Raw genomic sequence first — 15,130 nt, 5'->3', positions numbered from 1 at the left:
GATGAAATAGTTTACCTAGGCAGGGTGTAAGCACTGAAACACAGTTCTTGAGGACAACAGGAGGGACTCCATCAAGCCCATATGCCTTGTTAGTATTGAGGCCAGTGATGGCAGAAAATACATCAGCTGATGAAATTTTAATGTCAGCCATGAGGAAGTCAGAGGGGGGAAATGATGGAGGGACAGCACCGGAATCGTCTAAGATGGAATTAGAGGAGAAAGTCTGAGCGAAGAGATATGCTTCATCAGTAGAAGAAATAGCTACAGAGCCATCAGAGTAAAAAAGTGGAGAGAAAGATGATGAGGTAAAGTTGCTAGAAAGGTTTTTGGCAAGGTGCCAGCAGAAGCAGGAAGTATTTGAGTTGGAGAGCTGAGAGCATTTAGTATGGATGAAATTATTTTTAGCAGTGCGAAGAACAGACAGCACGATTCCGGGTAGAAACATAAACAAGATGTGAATCACGGATGGGTTAGCTCTGGTACCTTTTATAGGCCCTCTCCTTGTTCCAGACAGCATTAGAACAAGGCTTTCTTGCATTAGTCAAAGGATATGAGAAAGGAATGTAAGCTTCCATGCCCGAGAGAATAACCTCTGTAATGCGCAAGCCACACTCAGATGGCTCCCAGCCATGGAAGCAATGATCACTCCACAGAAAATCAAAGAAGTACTGTCTGAGGGCCTCCCAATCTGCAGCTCCGAAGTGCCAAAGACGACATTTCTTTGGAGGGTCCACAGGCCGTACTGGAGCGATAGGAGAGATTAAGATAATAAGGCTGTGACTGGAGGAGCCCAACAGAGAGAAAAGATTAACAGTGTAAGCAGAAAGATTAGTTGTAAGGAAGAGGTCAAGTATGCTGGAGCTCTCTCCAAGGTGGTCAGGGATACGGGTAAGGTGCTATACAAGCTGCTCTAGGTCATTAAGGACAGAAAAGATGTAGGCTTGTTCACCAGGTGGATCAATGAAAGGAGAGGAGAGGCAAAGTTGGTGGTGAACATTGAAATCTCCATTCTTGGAGATTTCAGAGAAAGGAGAAATGGATAGAATGAGTTCCATCGTAGAAGTAAGATTGTCAAAGAACTTTTAATAGTCAATAGAATTAGGGGATAAGTAAACAGCACAGATATATTTAGTCAGAGAATGACAAGAAAGCCGAAGCCAGAGAGTAGAGAATTCAGAAGAATCAAGTTCAAGAACACAAGAGCAAGATAAATCATTGCGTACATATATACAACATCCACCTTTGGCTTTGAAATGAGTATAGAGAAAGTAGGAGGAAACAGAAAAAGGTTTGCTGTCAGTTGCCTCAGACAGCTGAGTCTCTGTCAAGAAGAGAAGGTGAGGTTTGGAGGAGGATAGGTGGTGTTCGACAGAAAGTTAGAGGAAAGCCCGCGAATGTTGCAGAAATGAAGAAGTGAGTCAGACAGTGGTTCCAGGCATCTCTCTGAGTCGTCACCAGAAGAGGGGCTGATGGTGGGGGAATTTATGGTCCCCCCCCCTGGAGACTCCAAAGCCTGATTTTCACATGATGCTGTTTTAATTCTTAATTTTGAAAATGAAATGTAGTGTGTACTGTGCATGTAGACTGATGTTGAAACTTAGAGAAATATACTGGAGAGCATGCTGGCCTACTCTCTGTGTTACTGAAACACTGAAAAAGTTCAGCAAAGGGGGATGGTAAGGAACTAGTCCCAAGGGCTGATGAAATGGGAGCTCCAGCTCTCCCTGTCGTCAGCTTTCCACCCACCTTGGAAGTACTGCCCTGCTCGACTGGTGCTACAGTCTAACCCCTTCAACCTGAGAATGTCATTTGTATTTTCTTCTTGCTACTTCCTGATGACCATTTTGCTTAAGAGAAATCTCCTATTCTGAAGGGATTAATACTCAGACTGTATCTAACCCCTCCAGTTCAGTATGTCTCTTCGAAGCTAAATTAAGATTTATCTGAAGGTAGCAAAAATAAAACACAAAAATTGTTATCTAAGTGAAATGGTTAAAGAAGAGATTCAGATTATTAAGCCAAGTGCATATACACTACAGGTACCTGAGTGACCACCCCATATAATTTTCAGTATTATATTCTGCTATCTTTGTCCTCCTGTCTTTATAGAATTTTAAAGAACAAATATTATGCAGTTTTATATACAGTATGTTATACAATATCAGTTTCAACACAAGTTACATTATCTTACTTCCTCATCTTACTGTCTAGGATACAGTATTTGGCACTGAAATGCACCTTTAGGTGACTATAATTTCAAAGCCTCTACAGTTTTATCCTCCGCTGTGCTTCACTCTGCTATAGTTAGGTACTGTACTATGAGAAAATGACAAGGTAAAAATGACAGTTAACACAAACCCCATCAACCTAAGGACATCTTTCTTATTATAAATGATTCTGGCTAATGACAGATAATTTGATTCAGGATAGGGGACTTCTAAAAGCTGAAGGCTTAAAAAAAAAAAAAAGGCAAACAACCCCCTTCATTTTGAGGATATTTTCTAAAATTTAGACAATATCAAATTATTTAAACTTTTGAAAGAAATCACCCAGATGAAAGGATTACATGTTTCACTGTCTCCATTTGAAATCTAATTTTCAGGTGAAATTCTGTATTGTTATCCATATACAGTATATATATATATATATATATATATATATATATATATGCCATTCCTTGACATGTGTCATGTGAAAGGGGTGAATGTACCACAACAACTGATGGACCTTAGGGAAGGAAGCATTTGATAAAAATAATTTTTAGTGTATATTGTACTGTATGTGTAAAATAACAGGCTGTACCCAATAATCAGATAAAGGTTCATCTTGTACAATTTCAAAGACAACAGAGTAACAGCTAACTTATTTACCCCAAACTTTTTATTCCAGGCCCACAAATTTTAGACTACTGTAACTTTCCTACCTGTGGTGACCAACTGCTGGGCCTCTCCTTCTCTTCCTGACTCCTGTTCCTCCATCCTCTCTTCCCCCTCCACCCTGATACCTACACATTTACCTCCACCATCACTAACAACACAATTACTACCACTGCTGTTCTTGATGCAGTTACCAGTACCATCAACATTCTCCATGAGTGTCATCTTTTCATCTCTCTCATTATCCATCTGGTTCTGGGGTACCCTGGGATGATTCAAGGAGCTGCCGAAGGTATCATCCATTCTGCCATTGTTGACAGGGGTCTTGGAAGGTGAGCTGTGTGTACTGCCTTGCCTGAAAGGAAAGGAGACATGTGATTTTAAGCAAGATTTAAGTTTATCCTCTTTATGCTGAGGGTATCACTTTCATTTTATTTCTGCAACAATCTGATTTTTTTTAAACAAGAAATCACCTGTGTTGTGAAATGGTAAATGAAAGTTATATCTGATCCTTTCATTTCAAAAAGCCTCCCCTGGGCTGAATGGAATCTGGAAAAAGGCAGAATGAAATAAAATAATACAGCCTTACAGTGATGAAGTAAACCTTCTGCTGCCACAAATTTCCCTGGACTGAATAACACTGTCTGAAAGCATCTGAAATAAGTTACAAAGTTCTTCCTTTTTGGCCAAAGCAATATTGTTATTAATATTTTTTAATGTGATAAGCTTCTCTAAGGTAAGTAAAATTATTTGGCATAAGAGGGGGTAGTATTTAAAAAAAAAAAAAAAAAAAAAAAAAAAAAAAATCAGCTTGGTCCCACATATTACCAGTAATCTAAAAAGGTCCTTACTGTATCATGTGGTGGGTTTCTCAAAGGTGAAAAACATTGTCTTACACTGTATTAGCAATAACAGATATACAAAAGAAGAAGTTGAGAGGCGGAAGAGAGAGTTATATGCAGAAAGAAAGAGAGAGGTGAAAAAATTAGTAAGAGAGAGCAAGAAGAGAGTGGATGAGGAATTTGGAAGGAATTTGAGTGTAAAGTGGAGGGACTGTAAGAAAATGTTCTGGAAAGAGGTGAAAAGAGTAAGGCAGGGTGGAAGTGAAGTTAGCAGGGGAGTGAAAGATAAAAATGGTAGATTACTAGTGGAGAAGGGAGAAAAAGTGAGCAGATGGAGAGAACACTTTAAGGAATTGTTGAACGTAGAGGATGGAAGTAATGCGAGTATAAGTGGTTGGGGAATGGCTGGGAGAAGGAGGAAGGTGAGAAGACAGGAAGAAATCAGTAGGATAGAAGTTGTGGAAGCAATGAAGAAAGTTAAATCGGGGAAAGCCCCAGGAATTGATGGAGTGTGTGGTGAAATGCTGATGCATGGGGGAGAGATAGTAGTAGAATGGATGTGGAAGATGTGCAGACTGGCCTGGGAGGAAGGTAGAGTCCTGGAGGATTGGAAGTCAGGTATAATTTTTCCCTTGTACAAAGGAAAAGGGGAAAAAGAAGTGTGTGGTAATCATAGGGGCATTTGTCTTCTTAGTATAATAGGAAAAGTGTATGGTAGGATACTTATTGACAGAGTTAGAGAAAGAACAGAGAAATTAGTTGGAGAAGAACAGGGAGGCTTTAGGAAGGGAAGAGGTTGTGTAGATCAGATATTCATTCTTAGATCTTTAGTGGAAAAGTTTCTAGAGAAGGGAAAGAAGTTGTATGTGGCTTTCATGGATTTGGAGAAAGCAAATTACAGGGTGGATAGACAAGGATTGTGGAAAGTGTTAAGAATATATGGAGTAGATGGGAAGTTGTTGAATGCTGTGAAGAGTATGTACGATGGTGCGAAGGCTGCAGTGCGTGTGGATGGTGAACTAAGTGAATTTTTCTCTTTGAAAGTTGGTTTGAAACAGGGATGTGTCATGTCTCCATGGTTGTTCAATCTGTACATGGATGGGGTAATAAAAGAGGTACAAGGTAGGGTAGTGGATGTTGGAGTGGCCCTGGTGAGAGAGGATAGTGTTTGGAAACTCCCTGTACTGTTGTTTGCAGATGATACTGTGTTGTTGAGTGAAGACGAAGGGGAGCTGCAAGGCTTGGTGGATGAGTTTGAGAGAGTGTGTAAGAAACGGAATCTAAAGGTGAATGTAGGGAAGAGTAAAGTGATGGTCTTTGAGAGAGGTGAAGTCAGTGAATGTATAGTGAGGTTGGATGGTGAGGAATTGGAAAATGTGAGTACGTTTAAGTACTTGGGTAGTGTGATGAGTAAGGATGGAGGTTTGGAGGGTGAAGTGCTTGAAAGGGTACAGCAGGGAAGAAAGGTTGCTGGTTCTTTGAAAGCAGTGATAAGAAACAGGGAAGTGAGCATGGAAGTGAAAAAGTTACTACATGAAAGTATTGTGATACCAACTCTAACGTACAGAAGTGAAGCTTGGACGTTGTTGGAAGGACACAAGTCAAGAGTGAGAGCAGTGGAAATGAGTTATTTAAGAGGAGCCTGTGGAGTCACATGGAGAGACAGGCTGACGAATGCGGATATAAAGGAGCGTTGTGGTGTTGATGTGGATGTGATAGGAAGCGTTATGAGGAACACACTGAGGTGATTTGGCCATATGGAGAGGATGGAGGGTGAAAGACTGACGAAGAGAGTGTATGTGAGTGAGGTGGAGGGGGGAAGAGGGAGGGGGAGGCCGAGGATGAGATGGAGGGATGGGGTGGAGAGGTATATGAGAGAGGGGGGTGTGAGTTGGGAGCAGGGCAGTGAAATGGCGGGGGACAGGGCGACTTGGAGGCGATTTGTTTGTGGCCACCCCAAACGGGATTGAGGCGTCTGGCAATAGATAGATAGATAGATAGATAGATATACAAAAACTATATTTTGTAACCAAAGGGCTAATCATCCTCACAGTGTGGGAAGGAGGGTCTCGTATGCTGCACAATATTACTGTATCTGGCAGCAGCAAGAATAAAATATAAAAACTAACTGTACGAGTGGGTATAATGAAGACTATTTCTAACTTCTCCACTATGATGGCCTCTTTCATGCTGAATAAATCTGTCTGGCAATAAGCAGAGCAAGTGAAATGAAAAAAGATTATACCAGTATCATATTGGAGGGGGCTAAGGAATTACATATACTCCTCTTTACATGACTCTGCAAAAGTACTTCACTCCTCACTAACAGACTCCATATAAGGACAACGTCTTAGCCCCTCAAAGGGGGTGGGGGGATGCCTCTTCATTATCATAGTTAAGAGTTTACTGGAGATTGTTTCCAACCCATTCACAATAAGGCCCTCTTCCAAGTTGAATGAGATCATTTAGATGCCCGCAAGAACAAAATAAAATGGATGTCACTGTACTGAAGGGGTTAAGAAGTGCATATTTTGAAAAAGCATCATAACTATTTGTGATGGATCATACAGTAGTGCAGGAGGGGCTTGTACTTTGATGTATAGACTGGAAATAAGAGGCTGTTCACTCCATATGAAAATGGCAATCTATATGTCGCAATACTTCATTCAGAGTGACGGCCTTGCCATGTGAATGGATCATCCCTAAATTGGCAACTGGCAGTTGTCTGATCATCATGTGATGCCACAAAAAGGAGTAGGGTGGTCAATGGTCATCTAACCTTTTGTGAACTGGATTAAGTTAGCTCTGTCTTGGTTCTTTACACCTCAGTGGTAATATGGGATTGACAGTTATTATATTTGTAAACTTCTGCCTTAGAATCTCTCTATATCTCTCATATGTCTTCCTTTATCACAAACTCTACAGTGAAAATAAAGGTAAAGTACAAACCTGCGAGGACAACAGGTACAATAGTCTGAGAGTGTCCACTGCTTGCCAAACTCCTCACCCTCCTCCAGAGTCTGTGGCAGGTGCTGATGGAGGGTCTCAGGCAGCAGGAGGGAGAACACCCCTCCGAGGTTCAACAACACCCCCATGATGATCAGAGGTAGCACCATCATCTCCGAACCCTGAATATGCAAAATCATGAAACTTGTTGTAGCGAACACAATGGACTGTGCAAAACCTGTCACTTCAGCTGGGCACTTCAAAGTACAAGCCCCCCCCTGGGGGTAGGGGGGTTTCAAGAATACTCCCCCAGTATCCCTGCTTGTCGTACGAGGCGACTAAAAGGGTTGGTGGTGGGTTAGTGCCCCACCCCGTAAAAAGAACTAACTAAACAAGCGAACAAAGCGCCTCGGACCAGGACGGACCATACGTTGACGACTAAGGAACGGACAAAGGACATTCTGAGGGTGGGAACGTGGAATGTGAGAGGAGTGAATGATGAAGTGAAAGAGAGAGAGATTGTTCAGGTGCTTGAGGATGCAAAAGTGGATATATGTGGATTGACTGAAACTAAATGGCAAGGTGAAAGGGTGAGAGAGTGGGAATATGGTTTACGTATATGTGCGGGAGTCAATGAAAATGAGAGGGCAAGAGAGGGAGTATGTCTGATGATAAGCAAGAAGTGGAAGGAGAATATAAGAGAGTATGGAACAGTGGGTGAAAGGATTGTATGGGTGAGGATGAAAGTAGGTATACAAGCGTGGGCGATTGTATGTGTGTATGCCCCGACAGAGGATCGAGTGGCAAGAGTGAAAGATGAGTTTTGGGCGAGTGTAGAAGCGTGTATGGACAAGTTTGAGAGGAGCGAGAGAGTGCTGTTGATTGGAGACATGAATGGCAAAATTGGGAATGTACGAGTGGATGGAGTGGTTGGTCAGTGGAGTGTGCCAGCTGATGTAGATGGGAATGGAAGTGCTTTGGTGGACATCTGTGCTTGTAAGGGGTTGGCAATAGCCAACACTTACTTTCGGCATAAGATGATCCACCGGTATACATGGAGAGTAATGAGGAGGATGGATGGTGAACTTGTTGAACAAAAGGCAATGATAGACTACGTGTGTGTGGATGAGCGAATGAGAAGACAAGTGTTGGATGCAAGAGTGTGGAGAGGGTAGGGGAATGGAGTCTCGGACCATCACTTAGTGATGGCCAAGGTAGAGCTGCAAAGAAAGTGGTTGAGGAGACGAAGGGGAAGACAGGAGGAAGCAATTCCTGTGAGAAGAGTGGAGAAATTGCAAGACAGTGAGAAAATGACAGAGTATAAGAGCATAGTGGAAGAAAGACTGGGAAGGTATGAGCTAGAGCAGATGGAAGGGGTGGAAGACTTATGTAAGATATTCACAGAAGAGATAGGCGCAGCGTGTGAGGCGGTTTGTGGAGTGAGGAGGAGATGCAAGGGTGTGCAAGGGACAGCATGGTGGAATGATGAGGTGAAACGAGCTGTGGAACAAAAGAAGAAGGCATATAGTGAATGGTTAGCGAGTAGAGGTAGGGGAGAAGATGAGAGAGAGAAGAGAGAGGTATATGTGAGCAGGAGAAGGGAGGTTAAGAGACAGGTGAAGGAGAGTAAAAAGAAAGTGGATGAAGAGTTTGGGAGGAATCAGAGTGTGAAATGGAGGGAGAGTAAGAAATTGTTTTGGAAGGAGGTAAAGAAAGTAAGGCTGTGTGAAAGGAGAAATGGTAGGGGAGTGAAAGATAGGAATAATAGATTGTTGGTGGAGAAGAGAGAAACTGAGGAGATGGAAGGAGCACTTTGAGGATTTGTTGAATGTGGAGAGTGAGAACAGTGCGAGTATAAGTGGTTGGGGAATGGCTGGGAGAAGAAGAGATGAGAGGAGGGAGGAAGAGATCAGTAGGGCAGAAGTAACGGAAGCGATGAAGAATATTAAGTTGGGAAAGGCCCCAGGAATTGATGGAGTGTGTGGTGAAATGCTTAGGTATGGGGGTGAGATTGTTGTGGAGTGGATATGGAAGTTGTGTAGATTGGCTTGGGAAGAGGGAAGGGTTCCAGAGGACTGGAAATCAGGTATAATTGTTACTTTATACAAAGGAAAAGGAGAGAGAGAAGTATGTGGTAACCATAGGGGTATTTGCCTACTTAGTGTGACTGGTAAAATATATGGTAGAATACTCATTGATAGGGTTAGGCATATGACAGAGGAGCTAGTTGGAGAAGAACAAGGGGGATTTAGGAAGGGAAAAGGGTGTGTAGATCAGATATTTGTTCTAAGATGTTTAGTGGAGAAGTATCTAGAGAAGGGAAGGAAAGTGTATGCTGCCTTCATGGACTTGGAGACAGCTTATGACAGAATAGATAGGCAAGGTATGTGGAAGGTATTAAGAATATATGGAGTGGAGGGGAAATTGTTGAGTGCTGTGAAGAGTATGTACGAGGGAGCTATGGCTATGGTGCGAATGGATGGTGAGCTGAGTGAGTTCTTTGATCTCAATGTGGGACTGAAACAGGGTTGTGTGATGTCTCCATGGCTGTTTAATATATACATGGATGGGGTTGTAAAGGAGGTGCAGGGTAGGGCAGTGGATGTGGGGGTGGCTCTAATGAATGAGATTTGGAAGCTTCCGGTGTTGCTGTTTGCTGATGATACAGTGCTGTTGAGTGAAGATGAATGGGAGTTGCAAGGTTTGGTGAATGAATTTGGGACAGTGTGTAGGAGGAGGAATCTGAAAGTTAATGTAAACAAAAGTAAAGTTATGGTGTTTGAGAGGAATGAAGTCACAGAGTGTGCAGTGAGGTTGGATGGTGAGGATATGGAGAATGTGAGTGCATTCAAGTACTTGGGTAGTGTGATGAGTAAGGATGGAACTTTGGGGGATGAAGTGCGTGAAAGGGTACAGCAGGGAAGGAAGGTTGTTGGTACACTGAGAGCAGTGATGAGAAATAGGGAGGTGAATATGGAAGTTAAGAAGTCACTGCATGATAGTATTGTGATCCCTACCCTGACGTATGGAAGCGAGGCATGGACCTTACAAGAGGGGAACAAGTCAAGAGTGAGAGCAGTGGAAATGAGTTACTTGAGAGGAGCATGTGGAGTGACGTGGAGGGACAGATTGACGAATGAAGAAGTGAATGAACGCTGTGGGGTGGATGTGGATGTGGCTGACAAGATTAGGAGAAATACACTGAGGTGGTTTGGACATGTGGAGAGAATGGAGAATGAAAGACTGACTAAGAGGGTGTATGTGGGTGAGGTGGGGGGAGGGAGAGGGAGAGGTAGACCAAGGATGAGGTGGAGGGATGGAGTTGAGAGGTATATGAGGGAGGGGGGGGTGAGTTGGGGGGAGGGTAATCGGATGGTGGGTGACAGAGCGACTTGGAGGCGTTTTGTCTGCGGCCACCCTTTGCGGGATTAGGGCGTCGGCCTATAGATAGATAGATAGATAGACATCAAGGATTTTTTGTGTTATGAATGTGAGGTGCATGAAATACGTATGTAAGTGATATGGTGGATACATTACAGTGAAGGCATAGCGGATTGTCTGTGAGCTTTATTTTGTGTTGTTACTTAAGCAGAGTGGCTGTCACATCATAGTCTTGCTAACTGAACTCCAGTCTTTCTAAGACAGGCAATTTTGGGGGGGGTGGCTGTGGTGGCCATGTGAGATGTTGGTATATGTAGTGATCTGAATTTGGAATTCCAGAGGCAATGCACTTCCAGCCATATATCTATCTCCACAACCTTATTGCAATAATCTGTGCCACAAAAGCTAACTGAAGGTGTCTAGAGAATTCTTTGTTGTGTCTAATTATGACCATTTCATTCCATAATTTATCCATTTATCAACAGTTTTGTATAATACTGTAATAATATTCTTTTGTATCGTCCCACAGTAAGCACAAAGGCCTATGAAATTATAAAACAGATGATGAACTTGATCCATGTCTTAGTCTGGGAGAACATACTGTACTAATGATACAGACACCCTATTCTGTGTTATATACTTTTACCATAGTGGTAGGTGGTGGCGACCATCATCCACTCATTTGATGTAGTGCTGCCTACTTCTTCCTTAGCCTTTATCATTCTTTTTCTGTGCCTGCCCTCCTTTCTTCCTGTTTCTCCCATCTTTCCTGTCACTTCTTATTGCTTTTCTTTCCTTTACAGGTGGCTTTACATGAAGTGACAAGCCAAATGGTTTCCTGTAAGCCAAGAAACCATTTACAGTGCTGGGTGGTAACAATATAACCAAACCATACGTGATCCCTACGTGTCAACAAGTGGGTTGGTGGAGGGTTAGTGCCCCTCCCCATAAAACATGTAACTCAAAGTCAAATGGCCACCCCTTACGGGATTGTGGCATCTGGCAATAGATAGATAGATAGATAGACCTTGCTCTGAGGTTTTAGTGTTTATGTTACAGTCTTTACAGTACTACAGAAAGGTAGGACTTTACCACAAAAACTATATGTAGAAAGCACCTAGATAATAAAAGCTCAGAAAGGTTGAAATCATCCGTCCATCCATCATCCAATCCTATGTCTCCCCCATGAGGAGCGTAGGAACCCAGGTCTAGGCAAGTTGGTCCTGACATTTAAGATGAGAATGGCCAGCCTCACTCATCCTTGAGTGGTAATACGACAGCAATAAACCCCAACCACTCCTTGGATATAAACCTACACAGGCTCAATACAATTGGAGCACCTTAATTACCCACTAAACCACCAGGTGCCATAATTTGGTTATATGGTTACCACCGAGCATAGTAAATGGTTTCCTGGTGTACAGGAAACCATTTGGATTGTCACTCAGTGTAGAGTTACCTATAGGCAGAAGGAAAAGGAAAGAATGAAGGAAAGAAAGAAAGAAAGAAGAGGGAGTGTAAAGTCACATGTAGGGAGAAGGAAGAGGAAAGAATGAATGAAGGAAAGACAGAAGAGGAAGGATGGAAGAGAGGAAAGGGCAGACACCCAAAGCAGCACTACATCAAGTGAGTTGATGGTGAGCACCCCCACCTATTATTAGTATGAGATTTTAGGGTACATGTACTGGGATTACTGTACCAGTGTTGTCATGTGTAAAATTTTTACATGTGATTACTGTCACTAGCATTAATCTCCTCATTTATTATACTGGGCATGCTGGATTCTGATATCAAAGAAGCTACCCAGGGGTGACTGGGGAAAATATCTTTCAATCTTAACCTCCTCAAGCAAAGGACATACACTATTTATATTTTGCTCCTGCTCTTTCCAGATGAATCTACTCAGCTTTGGAGAGGCTCTGCATCAGAAGGCTGAGGAATAACGTTCATTAAACTTCTGTACTCTGAGAGATCCTTCCTAAGCTCAAAATTATTGCCTAAAGTTACCAAGAATAATGTTCACTGAAAAATTCATCCTTGGGCTAAAGGAGTTAACTTTGCAACAAAATTTCATCCTATCTCAAGCTACCATCCAGTATCCATTTCATTGGCTTTACAAAGATCTATATTTTTAATGCAAGGACAACACTGACAAAATTATGAGAAAAAACAAAAAAAGATGGGGCTTCCACCAACCAGTCACACAATGTAATGCTGCCTTTAGGTGACTGCACTGAGTGACAAGCCAAATAGTTTCTTGTAAACCAGAAAACCTTTTAACAGGCTGGACAGTAAACATATAACTAAATGATGACTGGTGGTTCAGTTGGTTAAGGCATTCAAACCAGACTGAACCTATAAGGGTTTCCATCCAAGGATGGTTGGGATTTATTGCTAAGTTAATGCCTCTCAGGGGCAAGTGAGGCTGGTCACCACTGCCTTAAATGTCAGGACTCGGTTGCCTAGCCCTGAGCTCCTATGCTCCTAAGAAAGGGGGGGGGGAAATAAAAAAGAATTAAATAATGGACGGATGGACAATTAAAAAAAAAAAAAAAAAAAAGGCATTGATTGTTTACTGTGCTTACTATTCATACCCCACACTTACCAGATGATTGATAAGTGGAATTACAACTGGTCCAATCATTCCAGCCACTGCAGAAACAGAGAGACCCATCCCTCGCACCACTGTAGGGTAGAGCTCAGAGGCCATCAGGGGAAGCACTACAAATGATGAAGAGATGCCAAATTTGCCAATGCAGTAGAGTACTAGAGTCACGATGGGATCTGTTGAGGGAGGCAAAGAGAGTAGATGTGGATACTGGTGATGATGGTGATTGTGATAAGAATGGGCACTATAACATGAATATAATTAAAGTATTGTAATGAATTTTCTTGCAAGCTTTTTTTTTTTTTACCTCATTTACCTTACTGCCATCTTTATATGTTATAAGGTTCATGATGATGATGACAAATTCCCAAAAATGGATCCCATGCACTTCAGTTCTCAAAGAAGTAGGGATGTGATGCTGATTTCATTAACTCTTCAGTCAGAAGTGTATCACTTAGGTCATATAAAACTGTCTGGTAGAAGCCAAAATAAAACAGGAGATGTTCTCTGACTGAAGAAATTAAACATGACAAAGCAAGAAGAAATAACAAATGCTTTTATGAGATAAGCATGCGAAGGTGCTTATTCTGCAGGGTGCGGCATCTTCACCACCATCTTCAACATTCAGGCCATCACAAGATCAAAAAAGTGGCCCAAAACACCTCTTTAAAGGACCTAAATCTGTACAAAACTTAGAATGTCAGGAAGTTTCCATCATAATTTTTTGCAATCATCACACTAAAAACAGTAGTACTGTACCTTCCTGAGTTACAACAGTAGCCACACACGCACTCCCTCCAACGATCATGGAGAAGCAGAGAGTCCACCTCCGGCCCCAGTACTCCATAGCTGGCCACAGGAACAGGTATGTGGGCAGTTCAGCTGCCCCAGCCAGGAAGAAGTTGAAGTATGCATCTCCTCCGAGTGCGGGGGCATAGTACGACAAACCAACATAGACAGATGTATTGGTGAACCTGAGGGCGTGATGGGTGTCATGAAGGAAGGGATGGAGGAAAAAAAATAACAGCCAGTCCCACAATACCCTCTTCAATAGTCGTGGACCAAGTCTAGACCATGGTTGCAAAGAGGCTAGGATCAAGAGAATAGGAGCTAAGAGAGAGATGTATGGTTTAGAATGGATGAAATAAGTATTGGCAAAAAATTGTCTTTACCATCACCAGTTATATTTATCATAGATGTTACATCAGCATGAATGCATTACTGTACAAACAGACTGACAAAGTGCAGAATCCTGATCCAGTTTCTTTACCCTGATGTTCCTTCTTGAGATCACATCCCTATTTTGTCTTGGTCTGCCTGTACGGGCTTCAGGCCTGTGCAATACTTACCTAGTTACTCCTGCACATTTTCTCAAGTCCAAACCATCTAAGTCCAGCCATACTAATTACCTAACCAACACACTCAGTGCTCAAGTACTCTGGTGATCTCTGCACATATTGTCCTACCATGAAATGCTGCTCCACTCTATTCTTCCTTGCCACCTATGATTATCCTCCTCCAACACTACCCTTAGTCTCATTTTCAAGGACTTTCTTTGGAAGCCTATCTCACAGTAAGAAAGGCATGTGAGAACAAAATAGCCAGGAGGCAGTTCTATAATGACTATCTTTTGCCAGAGAGTTCCCAGAAGGGTAGAAGATGCCACAGATGATGATGATGATGATGATGACTCACCTTCCTCATTTCTGTCTGTGCAAATCCGTGTCAATTTTCAGCCCCTACTTTCCTTGCTGCCCATGTTTCACTGCCCCAGAACATTACACATCTAACACATGAAGCATCACCATTACAAAGAGGACAGTAAATATCAGATAAATCTCAAACACAGCTGTGATGATGATGCAGTGGTGATGATGATGATGACTAACATGTAAAAAGAAAATGAAACAATGCAGCTGTACCAGATGAAGGTGATGATGACAGTTTTGCGACAGAGGTTGGGGGTGCGGAAGAGGTCGAGGATGCCATAGGACCTCTCAGATACACTGTCCTCCTTCCCCGCCATGTATTTCTCCACTTCAAATTTTCTCTGTTGAGGATAAGGAGTGTAAAGTGTTTGCTAAATACAGACAGTCTTCGTTATTAGTCAGGGTTGTTTTCCAATATATCACAACTGGTATTATATAAACTGAGGGAAAATTCAAATCAGCTACATGTCAGTAGATAATACTACTACTATACATTAATAGGCAATTTTTCTGCACTCTACTGTGGACTTAGCACCAATAACTAACTAAATAAATAATAAATATATAACAGGCAACTTAGAACGAGGACTTACTGTAAGAGATGACACTATTGAACACATGCTGAAAAATTAAATCACAAAGAGGAAGGCAAGTCTTCAACATCTGATGGACATTCATGGAATAACTATAGTTACTAGATTCAATCAGCCTATATTAGACATCACAGAGTACAAACAGCAACAACAGAATGAAACAAGACACTTTCTA

General features: G+C 42.1%; 1 protein-coding gene across 1 annotated transcript in view; it reads right to left on the bottom strand.

The window, feature by feature from the left end:
- The window catches only part of Balat (Beta-alanine transporter), an 86,686-nt gene that overhangs the window by 11,457 nt on the left and 60,099 nt on the right, over nt 1-15,130 (bottom strand). Inside the window, exons 7-11 of the mRNA XM_080285645.1 lie at nt 14,576-14,703; nt 13,413-13,627; nt 12,651-12,829; nt 6,668-6,846; nt 3,009-3,231 (exon numbers count right to left, since the gene is read on the bottom strand). Coding sequence (XP_080141771.1) covers nt 3,009-3,231; nt 6,668-6,846; nt 12,651-12,829; nt 13,413-13,627; nt 14,576-14,703 — 924 coding nt within the window. The remainder of the gene's footprint in view (nt 1-3,008; nt 3,232-6,667; nt 6,847-12,650; nt 12,830-13,412; nt 13,628-14,575; nt 14,704-15,130) is intronic.

Source organism: Coenobita brevimanus, chromosome 107 (genome assembly GCF_032717465.1).
Source record: "Coenobita brevimanus isolate Jiangsu-jjx chromosome 107, ASM3271746v2, whole genome shotgun sequence".
NCBI lineage: Eukaryota > Metazoa > Arthropoda > Malacostraca > Decapoda > Coenobitidae > Coenobita > Coenobita brevimanus.
The sequence above is the reverse complement of the archived record's forward strand: the minus strand, read 5'-3'. Positions and strand labels throughout refer to the sequence as shown.